The following is a 26,188-nucleotide window of genomic DNA, read 5'->3' as shown; positions in this document are numbered from 1 at the left end:
ACCTTCAAGACTCTGAAGGGACCATAATATCTAAATGTTGGCATTTTGATAACAAGTCAGATACAACTTGGCATTGCCTGGGACATAAAAACTATATAGAAGATGCTATATAGTGTTTCTCCACCCACCCCCCTCCTCCTAGAAGTGAAATTCCTTTTTTATATGAAAAGTGAAATAAAACTTCAGATACCCTTAAGGATGCCTCCAAAGCACTACTAAAATAAGTTTCTTCTACCCCTTTCTTTGTAGAGAAATCATAATAATTAAATTCAGAATTAGCTCCTTTCAATTAAAAAAAATAAATAAATAAAATGCAAACTCATTTGCTTGGCTCTGTTAATACATAACATTAAAAATCATGTTTAATTCTTGTTTAAGTTCCCATTTATGATATACTAGCAGGGTTACCCAGCGTTGTCTGGGCCCACAAAACTAAACAGATGTTAAATAGTGTTCAGTTTCTTACTCATCTTCCTCTTAGAAGGGAAATTTCTTTTTTATGTGAGAAGGAAAAAATAAAATTAAGAGACTTCAGAGCGCTACTGAAAACGCCAAATAAAATTAAGGATGCTTTCTCCCACCCTCTTTCTTTATAGAGAAATTAAAATAATTAAGAAACGATACATTACATCCGGAGTTAGCTTCTTTCAAAAAAAAAAAAAAAAAAAAAATGCTGACTCATTTCCTGGACTCTTAATACATGATAACATTAAAAATCATGTTTACTTCTTGATAACATTCAATGATACAAATGGTCATTTGACCATTATAAAATAAAAATGAATCCTTTTGGGTTTTTTTTTTTTTTTTTTTTTTCTTTTTCAAATTTTAGATATTTTTCCAGGATGTATTTGTAGGAGTTTGTTGCATATTTTTCAAGCTTTAGCCAGACATACAAAACACAGACAACTGTCCTTTAGATAATAGAAGATGCTCTGCTTATTAAGGCTTTTGTAATCGGTATATTTCATTCATCTAATCTACTACACACTGACAAATGCAACCTCTTTCAATGCACACACATGGATATGTCTCGATTAGAAACCGGAAGTGGTATTATGGTTAATGAAAAGAAGTGTACAGCCGACAAAATAATGACCATAAATCTAAACAGATCACGCCTAATCAGCTGAACATATGGTTGGAGAAGAGGAAAGAGAAAGATTAATGCAATCAGCTACATGACGGGGTGGGTGTGTGGGAAGTGAAAGGAGGGCAAATGTACTGATAAGTAATAAATCTTTAATATATATTTTTTTTATCTAAAAAAAAAAAATAAAATAAAAAGTAGGTGGTGTCATTGTCAAAGTGTTAAAAGCTACCAATATTTTTCAACAGCTAAAAGTTAAATCAACACAAATTAATAAACTAGAAATTAAGAAAGCACAACTTTAATATATTTTCATCAATATAAAAACAAAATATATACATTATCAAATAATCCATTAACGCACCAGTTCCCATTAGATCACTAAAGTTAAGTGACATTGAGCCTGGTCAATGCTAAAATGGGTGACCATTTGGGAATACCAGGTGCTGCATGTGCTCTGTTTATCTCAACAGGGTTTTCAGTCATCCCGGATTTCTTCTTGCTGCATGACTAAAGAGAGGCGTGGTTGGGAAATTGTGCAAGCCTTGCTTCACAATTACCCCTGCAGCCACTCTTTCAGGAGAGATACATTGTTTCGAGATTGAGCAGAGGTTTTATATATAAAAAAAGAGGGAGCCGGGTTTTTTTACAAGATAAATTATATAAAAGATTTTATATAATTGTTAAATTTGCATTAAAAAAGAAACAAACATCAGTAAAAAAAAATATGCCCAAATAACACACATAATTATTTTACTATAATAATTCTTAAATACCTACATATATACATACATACATACTAGAGCATCTGTAACTGGTTGAGTGAATATTTGTTATATTAAAAATGAAAACCTAATGAAATTACCAAATTTTAATAAAGTGTCAAAATATATCTGAACGAAATGTTTGCTTGTTATCATGCACACTTCATGATTATCAAGAAAACTTTTGTTAACTACACATTCTTTACAACATTCATTTTTAAATAAACATTTATTTCTTAATAATTGCAGCAGCAAGCGAGATTTAGACTTTACATGATATGTACACATCCACGCACATATTAGAAAGACTATAAGCTCTAAAACATTAAATTTTCAATTATAATCCAGCCATGGAAAATAATACCTAACCAAACTTATCCACATGTACAAGTGTTTCAGAAAACCACCATTTTCTCAAGCCAGAACAATTCAGAAACAAAATCAAATAAAGCATAGATTTTCTTTGTAATCTTTGAGAGTTCCATACAAAAACATGTTTCCAAAATAAAGGAGTCAGATTTTTGCAGTCAATACTGAGAATAGGTAAAATACATATGAAAATTTCATGGTTAGATCATAGAAAAAGCTGATTATTCTTAAATCTAGCAGATTCTAACCTCTGAATCATCTAAACAAATCATTTAGAATTTGGCTTGTTTACTGATGTTTTATAATGAGTGTATGTTCATTTTCTATCCATAATAAAAGTATTTGTGTGCTATAGAAATTGATAAGCAGAAGATTCAAATGTATTTTTTTTATTACTTGACTTCATATTGGAAATGAAATAGCAAAATATTCTTTCAAGGCAAAAATTGTAAATATGACAAAATCTAAAATTATTTTATGCTGAGAAAACCTCACAGGATTAGTCATCTCTTGACAGAGGCTTCCTTTCTAGGCATTTGCCCTCGACATATCAAAGGCCTTTGATAGGGTGGCATAAAGGTTTACTCCACAAAATCTCCAGCTACAGTATAGCTAGAAATATCTTTTCAATTATAAAATCATTTCTCTCTGATAGGTCCATAAGAGTAGTGGTTGATGGGCAGAAATCAGAAGCTCACAATATTAATGCTGGAGTTCCTCACAGGCCCATTCTGGACCCAACTCCATTCCTGATCTACATCAATATCTCCTAAATCACGTCCTAAGATCATTTGTACATATTTATGCTGATGACACTACCATTTATGGCAACACTTCAAAGGCCGTAAACAACTAAGTTCTGATTCTCTCTCCTCTAATCTTGAACACGTGAAGCAATGGAGAAAGAGGTGGCTGGTCACTTTCAATGCATCTAAAACTAAGCTTTTATCATTACAGTAACATTCTGATCCATGTCTGGCACCAATTGAAATGAATGGCTCTCGTCTTGGGGAGGCTCCAAGTTCTGACAAGCTTCTGGGTATGACCTTTACTCCTGATCCGAGATGGAACACGTACATCAAATCTGCTTCCAAGGATGCTGGAAAAATGGTGGGATCGTTCTACTGCTCCAGTAAATATTTCACTGCTGATTTTCTACCTGTATAAGAGCCAAGTACATCAAAGGATGGAATACTGTTGCCACATCTGGCCAGGAGCTGCTAGAAAGACATTATCCTACCTTTGACAGAGTTCAAAATAAACTTTGCAACCTTTTTCCCCACAGAAGAGACATTGTGAGCCTGTCTTCGCTTTATCATTATTTTCATGGAAAGTGCTCGTCTGAGCTCCAATCTATGGCCCCCCTAGCCTAACTTTCACAAAAAACACTAGTCTATCAGAAACCACTACCAATTTCCCCCACTCTTTATCTGTGCCTAAACCTAAACATAGATTCCATGAACAAAGCTTCTTTCTTAGAACTGCAGACTTGTGGAACGGAACTCTGTTCCGTTTTTCTGCTTTCCAACTAACTACAATATGGTCGTCTTCAAATCCAACGTGAACAAGTTCTGTATGAACCGTCTCCTTAAGTAATCGAATTTACCAAATTTCCACTATTAACGATTCCTACGATATTGTCCCATCCCATTGACTACTGTACACTCATTAACTCTTATCCTTGAGTGGCCTCCGAGCCTTGATAAGTGGTGACTCCTCTGTAAACAAAAAAAAAAAAACCCGACCAGCAATATATCTACACATGGACAATGCTAGATGAATAGTGCTATTCCAATAATAAAGTAAGAATTTTCAATCATTTTTAAAGTTTCAGAAAGCTGTACCATTTTTAAAAACCAGAATCTGGAAACTTAATTACATTAATGACGTTTTCAAAGCAAATTTTAGCCAGTGTTCCTCAAGATTCATTTCTCATTTGAAACCAACAGATGTACTAAGAGACTGATATAAGTCCTAAGAAATAATTGCAGAAGTCAAAATCATGGTTACTAGCCAACTCCTGCAAAGTCGCAAGTCATCGGCAGAATGTTCTATGGCCAATTTGCAAATCAAAGAAGCACCACTGTTCTGTAGACCCAATGAGCATTAACTAGCAGTTCTTTTAACCTTTCACAGGTTTGGTATTTAAGGAGTAGAGCTAAGACAACGGAATATTCTTTACATTCTTGAGTATCCGTTGATATCGTATTTGCTTTTATATAGAGTGATGTGGTTCTCAGTTGATTAACTGTGTCAGATATTACGAGTCAAAAACAATAAGAACATTCTGTTGTCCTAGTCCTAATAATGATAGAGATTGAGGGTGGGGGTAGTCATAAGTCACTCTTATGCATTATATAAATCTATTACTTTACCACACAAGTTTTATGGTACAAACATAACTTTGAATAAGAGGCAGGTACATTGACCACCTTTTAAAAATGGTTGCTAAAAAAAAAAAAAAAAAAAAAAAAAAAGTGAAACATGCATAGTCCCTGTGACTGCACAGTGAACATGGCATATGCCCCCCACCACCACCACCATTTAACCCCAAAAGTCCCCAGGGGACGTCAAATCCTGGTGAAAATGAACAAACGGTGCAGTTTTAGGGCTCAACATATGTAAATTTGAGTTCTACACCATGCAAAAAAAAAAAAAATGACCAAGTCCGTCATTGCCTCCCACCCCATTTAGCCCCAAAAGTCCCCAAGGCCTTAACATATTTAAATTTGAGTTCAGCACCATGCAAAACTGCTAAATAGACATACACAGAAAATTTGACAAATATGGTAAAAGTCTCAAAAATGGAGTGTTTTTATTAGCCCTAAAAGAGCCTCTGGGACACACCCAAGAGTTATCGCAAAGTATAGACAAACAAAATTATATAGAAATCACTTAGTTACAACGTTTCAGAAAGTTTTATAAAAATCCAAGTCATTAATTTTTTTTAATTAAGCACAATAGTGTCAATTTTAGCCATGTTAACCCAAAAGGTACTCCCCCCCCCCAGGGGAGCCACCAGAGTTTTCCCAGAATATCCGTTGTTACTTTTTACTCATATCATGTTTAATGCTTGTGGGAAATTTTAAAAAATCCCAAGGCGTAGTTATTGAAACACGTGTGGACAGACGAATGGACAAGGGTGAGGTCCACCCTTCTTTTGCCGCGGGACCAAAAAATTCATTTTTTTTTTTTTAAATCAATAAATTAAGACAAGAAATAAATGTTAAATCAATAAATAATGCAGTGTAATATTTGTTTTCTTTTTTTAAATAATACATCACCATCCCTCAATAAAGTCCACCAATTATAAATTAAGATTATCTAGTATGAATAAGATTTGAATACTCTCATACAGAATTGGGATTTTCCCTGGCTAAGAATTGTAAAACAGGTCTTTGGGGAGAACAAACATTGGGCATGTTGCTATTTTGGAAAGCCGCCCACATTAGATTATTCATGGTTAGTATTTCCTTTTTTCTTCTTTTACTAGAGTAGAGTAAATTGCACATCATCTATAATATGAATCTCACCTGTCTGTTTAAATGTATGTATATATGTTTGCCTAAAACTTTTGACAGGCGATGGATATTTACGAGATCGGTATTGTTTTGAAGCTCGACCTTTCGGACGACAGATATCGAAAAATTGGCTAAAAACATTAGTTCCTTCACTCTCAACCGGGCACTTTTCTAACAAGGAGGGGGTTGCTTTTTGTCAATATTTTAGAAAATCATCCCTCCTTTTCGATTGACTAACCTTAATTCAAACCATTGCCACTTCCGGTTTGGCAATGGACACAACAGCAAAAACGTCAAATTTTTTTTCACATTCTTTTCCTCCTTCGCAGTGCAGGTTTGAGCCTGCCTGCTTACTACTATTTCTATTTTTTTGCTCAACACACACCTTCAAACACCCGGGCAAGTAAATAAAATAGGGAAAAGTGACTTTTTTTTTTTTTTTTTTTATTCAATATTGGTAAAAAGGGTTGAATTCTAAATAAGAACCTAAAGAAACACAGAAAAATCTTTATGATGTACATACCCGTCATAGAAAATATTTCACAAATCATAAATTGGTAAAGTAGTTTTATTTTTATAAAGAAAATAATTTTTAAGCGATTAATGGAAATTTGTCCGTATTATAACATAAATCTAGTAATTATGAATTATTGCCGAGTTATCTCCTTTTGTTTTTTATATATATATATATATATATATATATATATATATATATATATATATATTTTTTTTTTTGGTAATGGTAGGTAAGACAGTTACTTTTCAGATACTAATAAAATTTGATTTTCTTAGTTAAAAATAAAACTAGATCAATTATTGTAATTTTTGGAATATGGCATTTTGATTCCATGATACACCATAAATATTTTTCTGCATTTTTTTTTTTTTTTTGTATTAGGTTGAATTCTAAATAAGAACAAAGAAAAAAAAAAAGCCTGGTAAAGTATTTGTATAATCATCATCGACATCAACATCACTTCACATGCAGTTACTGCGATACATTATGACATAAAAACGTGCAAAAAATAATTGTGCAATGAAGTAAAAATGAAATACTTTTATAATCCAAATTGAAATTTGATTAAAATTATTTTAATTAAAATTGTTCCTAACAAAAAAAAAAAAAAAAAAAAAAATTATTTCTTTTAAATTGAAGGATAAAAGAGCTAATATAAAAATATGCAATATAAATTTCCATTAAAAAATAGAATAAAATAAAACATGGGTTTCTAATTTATTCACTTAACTTTTACAAAAAAAAAAAAAAAAAAAAAAAAAAAAAGCATACCATTCAGAAAACAGTGTCAAGCAGTTTTCTGAATGACGGACATAGTGAGAGGATTATTTAATAAATACCATCCTGTGTAAATTACGTTATCAGATAAATATTAAACATGTCAAACCTTTTATTTAATAATGCCATCTGACATTTATAGTTAAATAAAAATACACAAATTAAACTAAAGCTAAGTGGCAAACTACAGTCGAGGGCAACAAGAAGGCTCCTTTTTCATTATCTGCTACACAAAGGTGTAAGGAAGGGTACTACTCCATTTGCAAGATTAATCAACCTTCCCTTATAATGCTAAGTGTTTAGTAAGTAAACATTCAAGTACAATTTTTTAAGTCTGGTCTGACTTGACTGAGGATTGAACCCTGATCCCCTGGCCCATTAGCAAACATTCACCATTATGACAAATGGTATACATTGACACAGAAAAAGAAAATGAAACTGTTTAAAGAAAAGAAAGCAAGACTAACCTGAGGACTATTCTGTTGATTATGTTGAGGAGATTGATTTTGCATTGGTGATGGTTGAGAAGTATGTGGTGGTTGAGGTTGAGGGGACGGTTGGGAATGGGGAGGTTGTGTTTGTTGTTGTGAAACTGATGTAGGAGGTGGTGGTTGAGGGGCATTCGATATGGGAGCTTGAGGTGAATGGCCAGGAGGAGATGGCCCAGGCGGCTGAGGTTGTTGTTGTGGAGTAGGCTGTTGTTGATGGACAACTTGTGGCGATCCAGACATAACTTGATTAAATACCATTTGATTTGGACCAAACTGCCCTGGCATCTGGTAGAAAGAAAAAAAAAAAAGAGCAATTAATATTATTCAGCTTTACTAAAAATCAAACCAACCCTGACCCATTGGGTCAATATTTGTTATATTTAATTTTTTTAACTTTTGAAATTGATTCATAAAGTAGGCTTTTGTTAATTACAATTTATTTTTTGAAATTCCATGTTTAGCAACTACAATTAGTTCAACCATTTTTAAGTAAATGCAATCACATTTTTTTTTTTTTTGATAATTATTAAAAAACAAGTATCAGAGAAATAACATTCACAATATTTTAACTATGGTTTCTTTAATTTCATATTTGCAAAAACAGATACTTAATTTTTTAGTAAACAGAAGTCATTAAATTATCAACCCATGCTGCTTCTTTGTTAAAAATAAAATTTAAAAAATTTTTAAAAAAAAATTATTTTTCTTTTATTAGGAATTTAAATTTAACGATAGTGTTTGTTCTAAAAATTAATAGTTAAACCAAATTGCTATAAAACTATAACTTTTGTATAGATATTTTAATTTCGATATATATAATTATTTGGATGTAAAAAGCTTGCAAAACTTAAGTCTAAATTAAATGAGGATTTGCTAAAAATGTTAAGACAAGTTTCAATGATATTAAATTAAACATTTTTTTTTTAATTACCAAAAGCTGAATATGGCCGATTTTTTTTTTCTTCTTCTTTTTTTTTTTTTTTTACATGGGCAAAATGCATTGTGGTACAAAATCAAACTAAATTTTTTCTTTACATTGTTGCACTAAAAATTTATGATTAAAAATACGGATATAAAAATGTAAGTTACAGATGAGAAACAGACATTAGAAATGGTCACATAATTTTATTAATATAAATTTACAGAGAAGGAAAAATAAACATCCAAATAAATTTTCCAAGTTAATTTAGTCTAAACACTTCACACAAAGAAAAAAATGAAATGCAGATGAACTTCAAAACGAGAAAACAAATGGAAAAACAAAAAAAAAAAATAAAAGCTTGTCACAAAACAATCGCCCTCATTTAAAGACTAAAAATAATTTTCTAGGAGAGTTATTTTGCTTAATGATTTAATGACAAAAAAGTAAACTATTGAGATAAAAATGATTTTTTTGATAAACAGAAAAGATATGTAAAGCCATTAATTGAAAAAAAAATATAAAAAAAAAAAAAAAAAATGATAACCTTGAAAATTATAAAAATTCATGTCAATTATTTTGATTGAAAGTCGTGATATTTTTAGTTTATAGAAAAGATGATTAATTTTAAGATTAAATATTTATGTATTGTTATTTAATTTTTCAAAACATTTATATACAAGCAATATATAGTATACAGAGAGACAAAAAGAGAAAATGGATCAACCAGTTCAGGGTTCCCTTTTCATTGACCACCACATAAATGTAGGGGAGGGTGTTACTATTTTCTTTGGAATTGCTCTACATCTTATAATATTGAGTATTTAGCAAGAAGGCATCAAGTACCAGTCAATTTTTTTTTTTGGTCTTTGATATGACTTGATCAAGAATTGAACCTCAGCTCACTAATGAACATGTTAACCAAATGCACCATTAAAAGATGTTTACATAATGCAAAGAAAGAATTTAAATCTGCTTTCTCTAAATACAGTTGCATTTATAAGTGAAAAGAAACATATTAATGTCTAACAACTTCAGCCATTTTGAATTTCAGTGCAATATGATGATGATGGCAAATATTGCTGGTTTGTATAAACTTTTTTTTTTTTCCAAGTTATCCAAACATTTTTGCTTGATTTTTTTTTTTTCTAGTGATCATGTAATTTCCTGCTTTAGGTAAAAAAAAAAAAAAAAAATCCAAAGAACAAGCAAATGGTTGAAATAAGTGACACCATTACTCAATTTTTTCAATACGACTTTTGTTCTTTATAATGTTTCTAATATTATGGATGAAATTAAAAAACACTTAAAAAACAATGTAAAAACACAAAACAACCAATTTATTTCGGCCTCGATAACTACTAAAATATGACTGATAGAAAATACAGAAAGCATCTTCATTTTCGACACCAATAAGTTTTTTTGGTTCAATTGTACTAGAGATAAAGAAAGACAAATTTCCTTGTACTGAAAAACAATTGTAACTATCCTGAATTACTTAAACAGACAGACGAAAAGAATTTGCTTCAAGTTAAATCAAGAGATTATATATAATTTTTAATTATGACAAAGAGTTTGCCTTCTTTTAATTCGAAAACATTGATCACCTCACATGGGTGGTCAAACTCTTTCCAAGAAGCCGCATCATGAATTACATGATTTAAGCACCGTCATAAGTCATCGCATGTCTTTCTAGTGCCAGCTTCCACAAATCTGAGTCCTGATATATTGTAAAGTAATGTGGCAAAAATATACCACAACAATCTCGTCTCAGATGTTAAAATGGTTGCATTTTTCAATAACTTTCTATATAGCATTTCCAATACAACAATAACTGATTAGCATTATATGATAAATAACCAAGGGAAATAGCTTAGATGGTAGGGTATCAGATTGTAGATCTAGAGGTCTGGTTTCAAATACATACAATCATATATATATATATATATATATATATATATATAGGAGGATTAACATAAAAATAATTTGTTTGGAGTAACACCAAAGATCTAAATTATTTACACAGCCAAACCGCGTGACTTATTTTATGTAAATATTAGCATCACTTTTAAACAGTTTTTTTCTTTTTTTACTTTACTTTTATTTCCTGTACTGTACATAATTTACGTAAATTAGGACCCCAAGTGATGCTGGATAACCCTGCTAGTCTAAGATAGAAAATAATGTAGAATTTTTTTGTGAATCTGAAGATGTGTTACATCTTTGCTCCTTAAAGTTGAATCAAATAAATATTTGAGATAATTCAACAATTTTATAGGGTTAAAGAATAATTTTAGAAGATATCATTTAATTCTTAATAGTATAGTTTTTTTTGTACTAAATGAGTTGCCATTTTTTCAACATAACCAAACTAACAAAGTCTCCTGCTCTGCACGCGTGTCCTTATAGTGGTCAGTTTTAATCTTTCGATATGATTAGATATTAAGCTATTCTTTAAGATTTCCATCATGTTGCAATACCAACTGAATATAAAAAAATATTTGAATCAGTAAGGCAGTTCTACTAAAACGGTCATATTTTAAAAACCAAAGCACTTTATTTCCTCAAAATATGAACATTTTGTTTACAAATGAATTTACTTTCACAGAGGATCAATATTATATATATATATATATATATATATATATATATGAAGAGTATTAAGGGAGATGATTAAACTGTTAATACCACTAACAGGTCATTTTCACAACTTTTGCAAAGAACGAGGGTGCTTTTTAAAAGTTAATTACTATGCTTCTTTGTGAAATTTAGTGACAACATTTGAAAAACTAGGTGGAGGCAAAAAACAATTTGAAGCATTGCTGGTATGGCTATGTCAAAGAACTCTCTAATAGGAGGATCAGACATTTTGAAAGATATTTCATACCCCAACTGATAAGTAAATCAACCCTTTTACTCTTTGTATGCATTAAAGTTACAAGTGAATGTTTTATCTTTTCGTTTTAGCAATTTTAAATTACCCAATATGAAAAAAAAAAAATGCTTTGTTTCAGTAATACAGTTTTTTGTTATTTTTTTTTTTGTCATTCAAGTACTCTTTAAACAAATTGACAATCAAAAAAGTTAATGTAGTTAGTGTTTTTTTTTGTTTCAATATAAAATAAAAATACGATTTTATTTTTTAATACTCGACTTTCAAACTTTAATTATAGTAAGAAATGACTTTCTAGCCACCAATTAAAAATTATATAATATATATATATCTTTATATCTATAAAAGTGAACGTGTGTGTGTGCATTTCCCTACACAATAACTGTCAAATAACTCGAAATTTGATATACATGGTACTGAGATTTGGGAAAATCGATGTGATCGGTTTCGGACAGAAATTTGGCTTTGAAGTGGTCAGAGTTCAACGATTTGACCTTTGAGAACTTTACCAAACTCCGACAATTTTGGGTCTAAAAACTTGAAATTTTAGATAAAGGTTCCTTGGACATGGATCTAACTTAATAACTTGATTTGAGCCCAAAACAAAAAATTTTAAGGGGTCTTAATAGGGGTTGAAGTTAAAAAAATTGACTTTTTTTTTTTTGCTCAGCATACACCTCCAAACATCCGGGCAATGCCGGGCACCCATGCTAATATATATATATATATATATATTACTTTTTTAAGGCGATTGTGTGAACATTCAAATATTCTTGGAAAGGAACAAAATAAAATTTAGTGTGAGGAGGTATTTTTGCATATAATGTAAAATAATTCCTATTTCCAGGCCATTCTTGTTTTTTTAGACAGGGCTCTACATTGCGAGTGAAACAGCGCATTTGTGATTTTTCAAAGTGACGACTAGAAATAATGAACACTCATCTTTAGGCGATTGTATTTCTTTCAGCGACAACCTTCCAAAGCTCACTACTGAATGAAAAACATCTCAACTTTTTCTTTTTTTTATAAAACGAACAAAGTTGAATTAAAAGTTTAATAGAATATAGTCAGTTTTTAACAAAGGCTGTTTAAAAAAAAAAAAAATCTGAAAAAATTAGAATGTTTATACCTTCAACATAAATTTGTTGTATGTTTAGAATTACACTTATTAAAAAAAAATCTTCATGATGTACATACTTGTCACAGAACTAAGATATCATATTCTAAAAATCATGTGGGTTCGGCTGGTAACTTCTTTTTGGCTAGCAAACGAAAATATTTAGTTGCCAAAGGTCAACTTATCTTTAGATAAGTTTGTCCGTAGAGCCCTGTTAGTGGTTAGTCTTCAAAGAGTTTTTGTTTTTCATGCTGAAAAGTTAGAATTAAAAAATGCTCTACTTCTAACCCTAGGTTAGAGTGACAAAAATAAATAAATACCTTCCTTTAACCATATTACTAACCCTAAAGAAGTAAGAAGTCTTCCATTAATAAATTTTTAAAAAATCCCATAACCCTCTCCAAAATAAAATTCATCCTTATCCTACCACTAAGTTTGAATGGAAAAATCCCACCCCCAACCATACAATCTGTTACAAAAAAAAGCCCCAGTAGTGGAGATCATTTTACATTAAAATGACATGTAAAACTGATCCGCTCCCAATTTTTTTTTCTTTTTTCTTTTTTTTTTGTCTGCCAATTTTTTCAGGGTGTTTACATATTGTTTGAAAAAGTTAGAATCTCATATTTAGAGGAGGGTTGGTTGATTGTTTTTGTTTTACGGCATATCAACCCTTTTCAGGTCATTTAATGCTGAATCCAGTGATTTTGAAAAAAATTTTTTAATAGAATAGGTTTTTTTTTTTTCCAAACCATTTTCTAATTAACCCATTGTTGGGACCCTAACAGGTACTACCACTCAGGGTTAGAGTCGACCTGGGAGCAATGGCAATTAAAGGGTGGTTCCACACTCCCCAAAACCTGCACGCTGAGGCCTCACCATCGCATATAGTTTAAATTCATACCCAGGACCTTAAAGGAGGGAGAAGGTAGCAGAGTGTGTTCATCTATAATCACGCCAAAGAAATCTTGCAATGTAGACATTTTAAGACAGTTCTAGGATTAAATTACATTTTCTTGTATGTAAAATGCATTACAGTTTAGCTTTGGAGTTCTTAAACTTTTGTTTTTCTAAAGAATCCATTGTATTTTAAGTTACTGCAGCTTATTTATATGCACTTTTTGGAAATTATTTGGAAACCATTAATTTTTGGAGATTTTCACTGGCATATTCAAATTATTTTCACAAAGGATGCACTTGAATGCCAAATTTCATTGTTTCATCTTGTGTTTTAACAAAAATGTAACATTCCTACTGAAAGAGTAGGGTGATAAATATGACAAAAGTCCATGGACTTAAAAAATATCCTAACAATGGGAGGTATAAAATGTCAAGCTTCCTTAATTTTAATTATATTTCAAAAATTTTTATAGATTAAAATCAAACTATGTACACGATTGAGTTATTTCAATATTTTTCATGTGTATTTTATCATTCAGAAACATAACTCAAAAGTTCAAGAAAGGCATTAGAAAACACTTGGTTCTAAACAAAATGAAATAAATGTGTTATCTGTTCACAGTTCAGCACTTTAAAATAACTGTCATTCAAAATTTTAAACAATAAAATCTCTAAGCATGTTTGAATTAACAAGATTTAGATTTTTGATTTTCAAGTAAATTTCATTAACTTATTTTTTTATATAACATAAAAACACTTATGCAAATTATTTAACGTTGATTGCATAGACATAACCAAGTGTATTAGCTGCTGTTCCACTGTGAAAACGAAGTCAGCATTTTATGTTTTGGTGAAATGGCTGCGCCATGGTCAGGTGAATGTAACTAGAGCAATGAATCACTTCAAGCGTGCCTCATCAGAAGCTTCGTATTGGTGGGAATCTGGGATGCTATACGCACTAGATGTCTCAAATGGTTTGATCATTTTCACGTAAATCAATATTTCTTTTTTGATAGCCTTTAAGTGCGTGTAGTGACAAGCGAGGCCAGTTTTAATATAACACTAGTAATAATATTATACAAGACGGAAGAAATTATATTTAACTGAAGAGTTATTCTACAAAGTCTCGATGAACAAATGCATTTTTTTCTTATTTATCACAACTATATTACCATCAAAACAAGTTAATCTAATTTAAATAAATAATACATAACTTTTTGGAAATATTGTGCGTGTGTGTGTGTATGTATATATATATGAGAGAGAGAGAGAGAGACACACACAGATAGTAATAAGGAAAAGACCAAACACGCATTTGTTTAGTCTTTTGCTTATTAGTATGTATGTATACATGTATGTATGTAATTAGTATTTCTTCCACGGATTCTTGGATTTATCTATACTCCATCTAAATATTCTTTCCACCTTTGCGCTTGTGCATTCTCAGAAACTTTTTCATTATCTTTTAGCAAAATCATAGTTTAAATAAAATATCTTGCTAATGTCTTTCCTCTGATATACGACATCTCAGCTTGAATATGCTATCTTAAAATAACGACGCAGCTACCATACTGACTGGTCTATGACGGCGTCAGCAAAATTGGGTCATTTTTTTTTTTAAATATCTAAACTAATTCAAGAAAGAACGTTTTTTTTTACACATGCGTGTATGGCTAAATTGTCATGAAGGAACGATTTTTTGCTACCCGTCCCTATAGAAAAGTGCCTAGTTGAGGGTGAAGGAATAAATATTTTTAGCCAATTTTTCGATATTTGCCGTCCAAACGGTCAAGCTTCAAAAATGATACTAATCTTGTGAAAATCCGTTGCCCCTGTCAAAAGTTTTTGTGAGACATACAAACATGCATACATTTAAACAGATTTTTGCTCTTTATATTATAGACTAGCAAGGGGTACCCGGCGTTGCCCGGGTGTTTGGAGGTGTGTGTAGAAACTCGGGGGGGGGGGGGGAGTAAGTATGAGGATCGAACCCGAACCCTTGAGGCAAAGTTGTAAATTAAAGTGTGTGAAAAAAAAAAAAAAAAAAAAAAAAAAAAAAAAAAAAACGTGCGACGTTAACCATTGCCCCACCGCGAAATGCTAACGGAAACACGTTTGAATTTATTTAATTACTTGGATTTAGCAGTTAATGAGGTCAAGTTTGACTGCGGGATTTTTATTTTCCCAAGATGTTATAGGAAAAGACTAACCCACATGCGGCGAGCGACTAAATAAATCGAGCAAATTAAATAGACAGGCGAGCTTCGTTGTTAACTGTGAGATATTATGATTTATATGTGATATAAAAAGTTGTGAAGCGACCGACCGCTTCTCTGAAAAAATCCTTTTGTAGACATACAGAAAAAGCGAACACACATACAAACATACATTTTCGCTTTTATATTTATAGATGATCAATGTGTGTGTGTGTGTGTCCATTCTGTCACACAAAAGTTAATGAGAAAATACTGCAATACTAAACCAATGAAAATGGAAAAAGCAAATAAATAGGCAGTTTGCCTGAAATGAATTCAGAAAGAAATCCTTTCCCTATTTCCATAAAATGTTTTTTTTTTCTTTCTATACCAATTGATAATTTTTTCCCCCCTTTTTTTTTAAAAGGTTCAAGATATCTTTATTTCTTTATCTTAATCAATTCAGATGTCATTAACATTGGCATGAACACTGGCAAAGCATAATCACCCACCCTCATCATTTCCACCCCCTCCACCAAATATTACTTTCAAACAAGCATATACAACCATTTGTCCGTTATGATGTCATCCATTTTAAAATAAATCTTTTTGATCTTGAAGTGTACACAAACTGATTTTTGCCACGAGATTGGTTTTATTTTTCTTTCGACCTTACAAAACAATTCAATTAAAAATAAAATAAAATACAGAACTATTTACTAACAGCAAGATTATAATTGTGATTCCATTTAAATACAATTAAAGATTAAATAAAGATATTTCTTTCTTTTTTTTTTTTTAAATTTAACCAATGAATTCTGATAACCTAGAAAAATAAATTGACAAGAAAAAAAAAAATTATATTCCTTTTATTTTTATGCAATTTATTTTTCATTTTGTTTTTTTTTTGGGGGGGGGGGGACGCCAGTCATTTTTTTGTTAGATTAAATTAAACTAATTTGACTTTTTTTAATAAAAAAAAAAAAAAAATGAAATTAGTGTAATGTATTTAAACATGACAATTTTAATTTGCATTAAATTTTAATAAATGGAATATTCTATTCTAAATTTTAACACCCCTTCCCCAACCAAGAAATGTTTTTTTAATGTAAAATAATAAATAACGACGCAGCTACCATACCGACTGGTATATGACTGCGTCAGCAAAATTGGGCCTTTTTTTTAAATATCTAAACTAATTCAAAAAAGAATGTTTTCTGCATATGCGTGCAATATAAAGAAAAGACTAATTATAAAACATTTTATGCATACGTGTGTGTGTGTGTGTGTGTGTGTGTGTGTGTGTGTGTGTGTGTGTGTGTGTGTGTGTGTGTTTTTTCTTTTCATTTTGCTCTAGTTTGGTATGCATCCTCCTGAATACCAGATATTTACCTGCTATATCACATACATTCTAATAGAGATCATTTTGGGGATTCTAACCATCCCTTTAAGTGCAATTTTTAGTTCACTGGGTGTATTTGCCAGGTAGCTTTCCCAATTCATTTTAGAGTCCAGTTGCTCCTAAAATTATGGAGATCTTCCAAAAATTTAAGTTTCTTTTCATATCAAGTGGAATGGGGATATAAATGGATGGTCACATTCAATGCTGCAAGACTAAGTTTTCTTCAATAATTACAAGAAACCTTCTCTACCACTAATGGCAAAAAACACATTACCTGAAAGTACTTCCCATAAATTCCTCGGCCTAACGTTCACAGGGAACAGATATTGACAGCATTGCCAAGGCTGCTGCAAATCATTTGTACCCCTCGGTGTAAATACCCCTGACAAACAGTTAAATCCTATCCCTACACAATAGAGATCCCTAGATGTAAAAAGCCCTTCTTTGCCAATAGTTTCTTCCCCAGAACTGCTAGACTTTGAAACTCTCTTCCGGGATTCTACTTTCCCAACTGTACTGACATGCAAAAGTTTAAGTGTAATGTGATCAGACATCTTGCTACTCATCTCCCTTCATAATATCCCTGCAACTTATGTTCCTAATAGTAGCTCCCTACTTCAAAGTGGCACTGTGCCTTGTTTGGGGTGAAAATTGAATTAAAAATTAAAAAAAATAAAAATTTAAAAAAACCTTGATATTTCATTATTTTTTCACTTTCAGCCATTTAACCCAGCATCATTGAGAACATTAACTTGTAAGGTTGTTTTCTCCTTATCTAATATCACTATGTCAGGTTTAATAACTCCATTTTCTAGGTACGTAACTGTAGGAATTACATAGTCATAATAGATGATGTACGACTTATTTCCAACTGTTCTTGCTGGTATGATCCCAGGACTTGCTACTACATTTGATTTTTTTTTTTTTTTTTTGATTTAACTTCAGTAAGTTTTAAGATATCAAGGGGCTCCCTCCTGGAGCTAACACTTGATTCTGTTATGATTTAAATTTATATCCGAGGGCTCTTTTAAGAATAGATGCTGTTCCCTTTATGGATGCTATTTGTATCTCATTACAGCTTGGTCTTCCAGGGATTGCTTCTAAGTATTTCTGAAGGTTCTTTTTTATTAAACCAGTTACTCCTATCACAACCGGTATAATGTTTATTTCTTTCAGAGACCATGTCGTTTTTAGATCATTTTTTAAATCCTGATATTTTGTTATTTTTTCCCGTTCAGCTCTATTATGGCCAAAATCATTTGGGATTGTGACATCGATAATGAGCACAGTTCTTTCAGGCTTGTTCCATATTACAATATCTGGTTTGATAGCTTTGTCTTTTATGTATCTGCCCGCCTGTATGTCTTTGTCATAGAACACAATCACTTTTCCGTTTGAGGTTATCGGTGGTGGTTCATGTTCCCAAATGTTCGTTGCTCTGTCAAGTTGCATCTCTCCACAGATCTTCCAATGGAGGTACTTACATACTTTGTTATGATGGGTAGTGTGTGTGTGTGTGTGATTAGAAATATCTATTCTCAAATATCTTTTTACAAGTTACATCTTTATCCTATCTTTTTTAAGTGATACATTTAAAAACAAAATTGTAGAATTTCACATTTTAAATTTACTCAAATTCTTGCAGTTTCTATTTTATAACATTTGCCTAAAGTTTAAATTTCATTAATAGGTTCTTATTTATAATTACTCATTTTGAAAAACAAAAATACAGAATCTTTATGATGTACATACTCGTTACTGAACGAAATGTCATATTCCAAAAATTATGTAACTAATCAAGTAGTTTTTTTTTTGTTTTTTTTATTATAAAAAAAAAAAAAAAAAAAAAAAATTATGACAAGCCGGTTGGGACAGGTGGTAAACACCGTATATTTTGGGGTGGGAATGGGGGGGGGGCATTAAAATTCAAGGACAGACAACTTAATTCAACTATTGAAATCTATATTTCTCCACAAGAGATTATTAATGGCTGCCAAAAATCGTAAACATTGATTTGAAAAAACTACTTGATGAATTCACATGATTTTTGGAATATAACATCTGTTCCGTAACAGGTTAATACATCATAAAGATTATTGTGCATTTTTGTTTATTTAAATAAGCACCCATTAATATTATAAATTGTTTTTTGGTTGAAAATGAATTGCTTCACATTTAACAAAGCGTATCCTTATAGAAAACAGAAACATGTGAATCATAGATGTTATGATTTATTACACAATATCTGGAGCAGTCTTTATATGAAAAAATTGCAATGCTGGATAAAAATTTAATGAATCTAAAAAAAAAAAAAACTTTGTGAACATTCATTCTCTGTCGGTCTGTACGAATCTCTTGTTTTAATGTATAAAACCTCTACAACTATGAATCTTAACATTTACTAAGAATTTAAAAGCCAGAAGTGACTTTTCTATTCAACAAAATGTTTCAGAATTCCTTTCAAATAGTGACAAATTCTTTCCACTATTAGCAAAAGTTGAAACATTTACATCTTGGATCACCAATTGAGTGAAAACGTATTCTTTTATTAAACAACATACACACATGCATTTTATATATAATCCAGCTATTGGCAATTATAGCTCCACTGCCTTGTGGATGCCTTGGGAAAGGCAATTATAGCTCCACTGCCTTGTGGATGCCTTGGGAAAGGCAATTATAGCTCCACTGCCTTGTGGATGCCTTGGGAAAGGCAATTATAGCTCCACTGCCTTGTGGATGCCTTGGGAAAGGCAATTATAGCTCCACTGCCTTGTGGATGCCTTGGGAAAGGCAATTATAGCTCCACTGCCTTGTGGATGCCTTGGGAAAGGCAATTATAGCTCCACTGCCTTGTGGATGCCTTGGGAAAGGCAATTATAGCTCCACTGCCTTGTGGATGCCTTGGGAAAGGCAATTATAGCTCCACTGCCTTGTGGATGCCTTGGGAAAGGCAATTATAGCTCCACTGCCTTGTGGATGCCTTGGGAAAGGCAATTATAGCTCCACTGCCTTGTGGATGCCTTGGGAAAGGCAATTATAGCTCCACTGCCTTGTGGATGCCTTGGGAAAGGCAATTATAGCTCCACTGCCTTGTGGATGCCTTGGGAAAGGCAATTATAGCTCCACTGCCTTGTGGATGCCTTGGGAAAGGCAATTATAGCTCCACTGCCTTGTGGATGCCTTGGGAAAGGCAATTATAGCTCCACTGCCTTGTGGATGCCTTGGGAAAGGCAATTATAGCTCCACTGCCTTGTGGATGCCTTGGGAAAGGCAAAGGCTAAGGGAGTAAACCGTGACAAAAATCTGGTTAGGAATCCCAATAGGCAGATGTTCAAGCACTGCAACACCTTTCCGGCAACTTCTGCAGTTATACTGGCTCTGACCCTTTTGACTTGCCTTTCTGTTGCGGACTTATGCCTGGTAACTGAGCCAACCTAGGTCTCCTTATCACACCCTTCCAACCATGCATCTGGAGAGGCAACTCCAATTTTGACTTTATAGTCATATCAGATGCTGAAGTACATCAGATGCAGAAAGCCATTGTCTCGTGAAACAGAAGGTTGCCATCAAATGACTGAGCAGTTCAGGAAGAAACAAAAATGCAATTGTTTTTTTGTTTTTTTAAATAGAATTTTAAAAATTTGTTTCATTTTATGCTATTGAAATCTTTATTTCAATATTCAATTAATAGTAAAAATATGCAAGTTAAATGGAGGTAGGAAAATGGCCACAATTAATGCAATGATAAAAAATAAAATGAAGACTAGTTTTCTTGTATGTGTGTGGTGGTGGTGGTGCATTGTTTCAGAAAACTTAATTGCACAATCTTTGTTGTTTTACATAGCAATATCACAGTATTGTAAACGGGTTTCCCCATATTTTCCGTTTTTGAATGAGTAAATTAAAAAGAAAAGAAAAGTTTTTCCTTTTCTAATGTACGTTGCTTTGAGTTTGAAATGTCGTGTTACTTTTCTTTGTTGAAAAAATTTCTATTAAATAAATCATTTTTTCTTTTAACTTTATTTACACCACACAAACTACTATCCCCATCTTTATCATTATATTCACATTTCAGTCAATGTAACCTCTGACCTTTTTAAACTTGGGAGCAGAATCGACTTATGTTCATAAACCATATGTAACTTAGTTCTAATGGAAAAATGTTCCGTTTGTGAATATCTTCTCAGAGGCATAGTAAAAATGGTGTTTCTACTAGTAACCCATTTCCTCCTACGGTCTCTTTGCATCAATAAAAAAATTTAGATGCGACCAATGCATTAAATATTGCAATTCATGAAAATTGTTATACTATATTAATAACAATTTCAATAACAAGTCTTAATAGCAAAACAGAAATAATGGGATCATGATAAACATCTCTAATGGATCTTTAAATCCACAAATCCGACATTGGAGAAAACCCCTTATAATAATATAAAGAATAAAGCCAAAATGTACAGGATTTGATTTTTTTTTTTTTTTTTTTTTAACATTCACGAGTTATTCCAGCCAAGATTAATAAGGTTCCATTTGTGAATTTTCCTACTCCTTTGGATCTATTCTGAAAATTTTAGCTCAAACAAAAAAACAGAAAAATAACATTTCCATACATTTAATAATTTTACAAGTTGTTATATAGGCTGTTTAGATGCAAACAAACAGCAAAAACGAAGGTATTAATTTTCACTTGGGAGATATCTTATGAAGTCATTGCATTTCAGGCATAGAACATGATTAAAAGCATGTTTACCAGACTAAAATTCAACAATATTAATAGTTTTGCTTATGGTTATCTTTTTAAATCTAACCTATATATATATATATATATATATATATATATATATATAAGGCAAAATGGCCACTAGCATTTTTGTATGCCCAAGAAAGGTTTTTTTCGCTGGGCTTCTCGCATCCGTTACGTTTATGGAGAAGTTTCCTTATTCTCCCTAGATTGTAATATCTCCGATTTACGAACAGATGTCATCACTATCTTTAATTTGATAGAGTTTTTTAAAAAATCCCTGGCTTCCAGTGCTTGTTTAACTTTCTCGTATAAATAAAGCGAAACTAAATCAAAGCAAATGCATCTGTTCGGCACTCCTGGCTGAGACGTTTTGAAGGGAATGTGGGAGAAACTCTTCATATCAGACAATTGCTATTTATTCAGACACTACCAGAGTTTTCCCTTTTGGGGGGGGGGAGCTGGTTTTCCCCAACATCGTGGGGAAACAAATAAATAAAATGTCCGAAAGCTGAAAGCTTAACTGGTCTCCAGCCAGCCGTTCATTTCCGCATGTGCGTGACTCTTTACTTAATTACTAACTCATTTCTTTTTCATCGCTAAATTTGAACGTTTACACTTCCGCTCGTGTCATGACATAGCGGTAAGATACCAGGTTTTTTCTTTCATTTTCTTTTCCACCTTCGCATCACAGGTTCAAGCCTGCCTGCCTACTGACACTTTTCTGCTCAACACACACCTACAAACACCCGGGCAATGCCAAGCACCCAGGCTAGTCTATAATATAAATCTCAAATGTATGTATGTGTATGTGTGTGTACGTCTGCTAAATACTTTTGACAGGCGCGTCGGAATGTGATGAAACTGGTATCGTTTTAAACTTTTATATGACAAATATCGAAAAATTCGCCAAAAACATTAATTCCTTCATCCTCAACTGGGCGGTTTTCTACAAGGAGGGAGGGGGGGGTGCTTTTTTTCGCAGATATTTTTGCAAGTCATCCACTCTTTTCGATTGACTAGCCTTAATTTTGACGTTCACCACTTCCGCATTTGCAATGGATGCAACGGCAAAGACATCACATTTTTTTTGCATGTTCTTTTCCTCCTTTGTAGTACAGGTTTGAGCCTGCCTGCCCACTACCACTTTTTTTTTGCTCAACTACATCTCCAAACACCCAAACAACGCTGGGCACTCAGGTTAGTCTTCTTCTTCTTCTAATATATAAAAGGCAAATATGTGCGTATGTCTCGCAAAAACTTTCAACAGACGCGTTGGAACATGACAAAATTGGTATTGTTTTTATGCTTGGTCTCTCAGACGACAAATATTGAAAAATTGGGCAAAAACATCCTGAGTAGTTTTCTACAAAGAGGTGTCACTTTTTTGTGGATATTTTCGCAAGTCAATATCTCCTTTCGATTGTTTACCCTTAATTCCAACGCCCGCGACTTCCGGTTTTGCGATGGACGCATCAGCTAAGACGTTAGTTTGTTTTTTTTCACTTTTTCCTCCTTTGTTTTAGCCTGCCTGCTTACTATCTTTTTTTTTTTTTTTTTTTTTTTTTTTAAACCTCTCTCGACCCGGGCTGCTTACTGTTGTTTTGACCACTCCCCACCCCAGGTTCCTTACTACACCACCTCTCCACACCCGGGCAACACCAGATACCTCTGCTAGTTTCATATAAAAGTTAAAAATGAAATTATGCGGATTATTTGGATTCTTTGGACTACTGTTCTTGAATGTTATTTTCACATTTCAGTTGATGTAACTTTCAACTTCTTTCCGATGTAGTTTGTTGAACTCCGGGAATCTTTCTTTCCAGCTCATGAATCTGCACAGAATTTCTAACAGAATCCTTTATTTGATCCACAAGGTAGCATACTCTCAGTCTATCAGCGATAACTAGGTAGAAGTTCTAAACTAAGTAATTTGCAATTGCATTTTCAGTCACCCGCACTGAAAATTGAACCTTCAACCTCAGGAAGTATGTAACTTTTACAACCAAATTTTACCAAATACTTTAAAATCACTGCGTTGCAGATCATTGCAGCTGATATTGTTTAATTAGAAAGATTTTTCAATCAAGTTGTCACACTGTGAGAGAAAGTTTTTAAAGATATACATTGATGTTTCAATGCAAAAACTTTAATTCTTAAAAATCAGAACGAAGTTGCATAATCTTAGTGAGGTTGATGTTTGTAACCACCACATGAATATGCATACAAAGATTCAAGATGCAGGGAAGAAAAAATGCATGGAATTATTTGCCATCCGTAAAGTAAAAATGAAAACCAACTTGCAGGAAATTTCACTAGATGAATGTAAACAATTAAAAATATAAAAAGATGAGTTTTGTCGGGAGCAAAATTGTGTAAAGGGTGTTTGACTTTTGACTCACATCAGACAAAGAAAATACACAAGACATGCAAATTGACCAGGAGCAAATAGGTGGACTATCAATTGAATCAGCAATAAATAAAACAAATCATTGCACTGTTTGAGTGTTCACCAATCAACACTGTCAAAAATGCTAAAATTTATTTCATTTGGTAAACATAAAATCAATGATGTAAGAATCAGCACAGTGTTTCTTTTCCATCGTGAGAAATGTGAGAAGGGTTGGAAAGTGAAATTTTTCAAGTCAGCAACCCTGAAAAGGAGCACTCTGACCTGCAAAATATAGCCCTACCAGCATTTGTCAATAGAGATGCATCAGGTAATTAGCAATAAACTAAACCTTTCTCATAGAGAGAAGGCAATGCCCGGGAGGGTTGACATCCTAGAATTACACAAAACCAGCATCATCCACAATCAACAGAGAAAAGGCCATTTGAGAAATAAACTAGACTCTTGATTTTGGTGCCAAGGTAAAAATCCCAGAGATGCCAAGGTGCAAAGATTTAGCCAATTGCAGCTTGAAAAGCTTTTATTTACAATCTATACGACCAAAGAATGTGACAACTTAAACTTAATGTAAAAAAAAAAAAAAGAAAATGTTTAGTGATAAAGACCAGCAGAATAGATGTCTAAAATCACTTTTCTGATAAGACAATAGTCTGTTACCAGTAAAGTCAGTTCTAGTTTATACACCTGGGTAGCACTTAGTACTCTTAAATGACCACCCATCCGAGCATTAACCATGATCAGCATCGCTTAACTTCAGTAATAGAACCAATGTGTATACATGATTTTGTCGTAAACATAGCTTATGTTCCTATTTACTTTACCTCCTCACGAGAGCAGAGTTAGACACCAGGGTCGTTTGTAAATGTGGAGAAAAAGAACAAAAATAAAAAATGGTCTCAGTTGTGAAGAATTTCTCCACTAACCAAGAACAAAAAATTGAAGTGTAGCATCAGAATAAATACTACACTTTGATCTTGACTCAAACGTCAATAAGCTTATGTTACTCATCCAAATAATACAGCAGAACGCATCCTCTGAATCTACGTTAAGAATGGTTATAATGATTTAGTTTTATCGACACATATGCACAAGTATAGAAGGGTGTTTGTGCTTATACTGTCAAAAATGATTAGTTTTTCATTGTTGACTTCTTAGCTAGGAGGAATCTTTTAATGTCCTTGATCAGTGAATGGGAAATCCTAGGCTGAAGAAAATTTTTAATTTTTGTCCCAGTCCAGAGTGTGATCCTTTTTGGAGAGCAGATTTCCGCCCACTATTTTTTTTTAATTGTTAAAGAAAATTGTATTTATGAAACAATATTTCAACTTAGCTGATAAGTGTATATGTTGCTTGGTAAACAAATACAAATAACATTTTGTCATTACAGATTCATACATGTTTAAATAGAAATGATTTTTTTTTTTTACTTGAGAGGGGGGGGGTCACGGCTTATCACAGCCTGGATCAATAAGTATTAAGTAGATACAGTAATGATAGAATATGGGAAGGGCTTTATTATTTAAGAGGATGGCTCAACAAGAACTTATTTACATTAGATTTGAAAATGAGCATGTTGCAGTCAACTGAGAAGCATTCCCACAGTATTGTGTTCCACAGAAAAGATGGACAGTTCTAGGGAAAGAAATATTGCCCATGAAATTTTTGTTTAGTTTTAGGCACGATAGAGAGAGGGAAATTGTTGATGGTTGTTGTAGGTAGACGAGTATTTGTTGCAAACATTTTACAAGGGAGAGGGCTACCATGGATTGGTGCTCAGTCGAGCAAAAACATTTTGAAACAACCTCCACAAATTTTGGCTTACAACTTTTATTATCTATTTCGCGGAATAAAAGGAAATGATCCTGTGTACATTAGAAACAGTAGTGAGTGTTTAGTCAGCTATTATTGTTGATTACTTGAATATATGGAGAATTACCTCCCTTGTGTTTACATGAAAAGGAAGGTACTTGTACAGTTTAATCAAGACATTAAAAAATTAAAATATTAAAAAAAAAGTTATAATGTATGTACCCCTTATGAAATGAAATTCTCCAAAAAATTCACTTAATTTGATCAAAT

General features: G+C 32.4%; 1 protein-coding gene across 10 annotated transcripts in view; it reads right to left on the bottom strand.

Moving 5' to 3' along the window:
- The window catches only part of LOC145263108 (AT-rich interactive domain-containing protein 1B-like), a 161,563-nt gene that overhangs the window by 115,847 nt on the left and 19,528 nt on the right, over positions 1–26,188 (bottom strand). For all 10 annotated transcript variants that reach the window (XM_080120038.1, XM_080120040.1, XM_080120042.1 and 7 more), the window contains exon 3: positions 7,506–7,814. In XM_080120038.1, coding sequence (XP_079976164.1) covers positions 7,506–7,814 — 309 coding nt within the window. The remainder of the gene's footprint in view (positions 1–7,505; positions 7,815–26,188) is intronic.

Source organism: Euprymna scolopes, chromosome 38 (genome assembly GCF_053919585.1).
Source record: "Euprymna scolopes isolate OS-2025 chromosome 38, ASM5391958v1, whole genome shotgun sequence".
NCBI classification, from domain to species: Eukaryota; Metazoa; Mollusca; class Cephalopoda; order Sepiida; family Sepiolidae; genus Euprymna; species Euprymna scolopes.
Note: the sequence above shows the minus strand (reverse complement) of the source record. Positions and strands in the feature narration are given on the sequence as shown.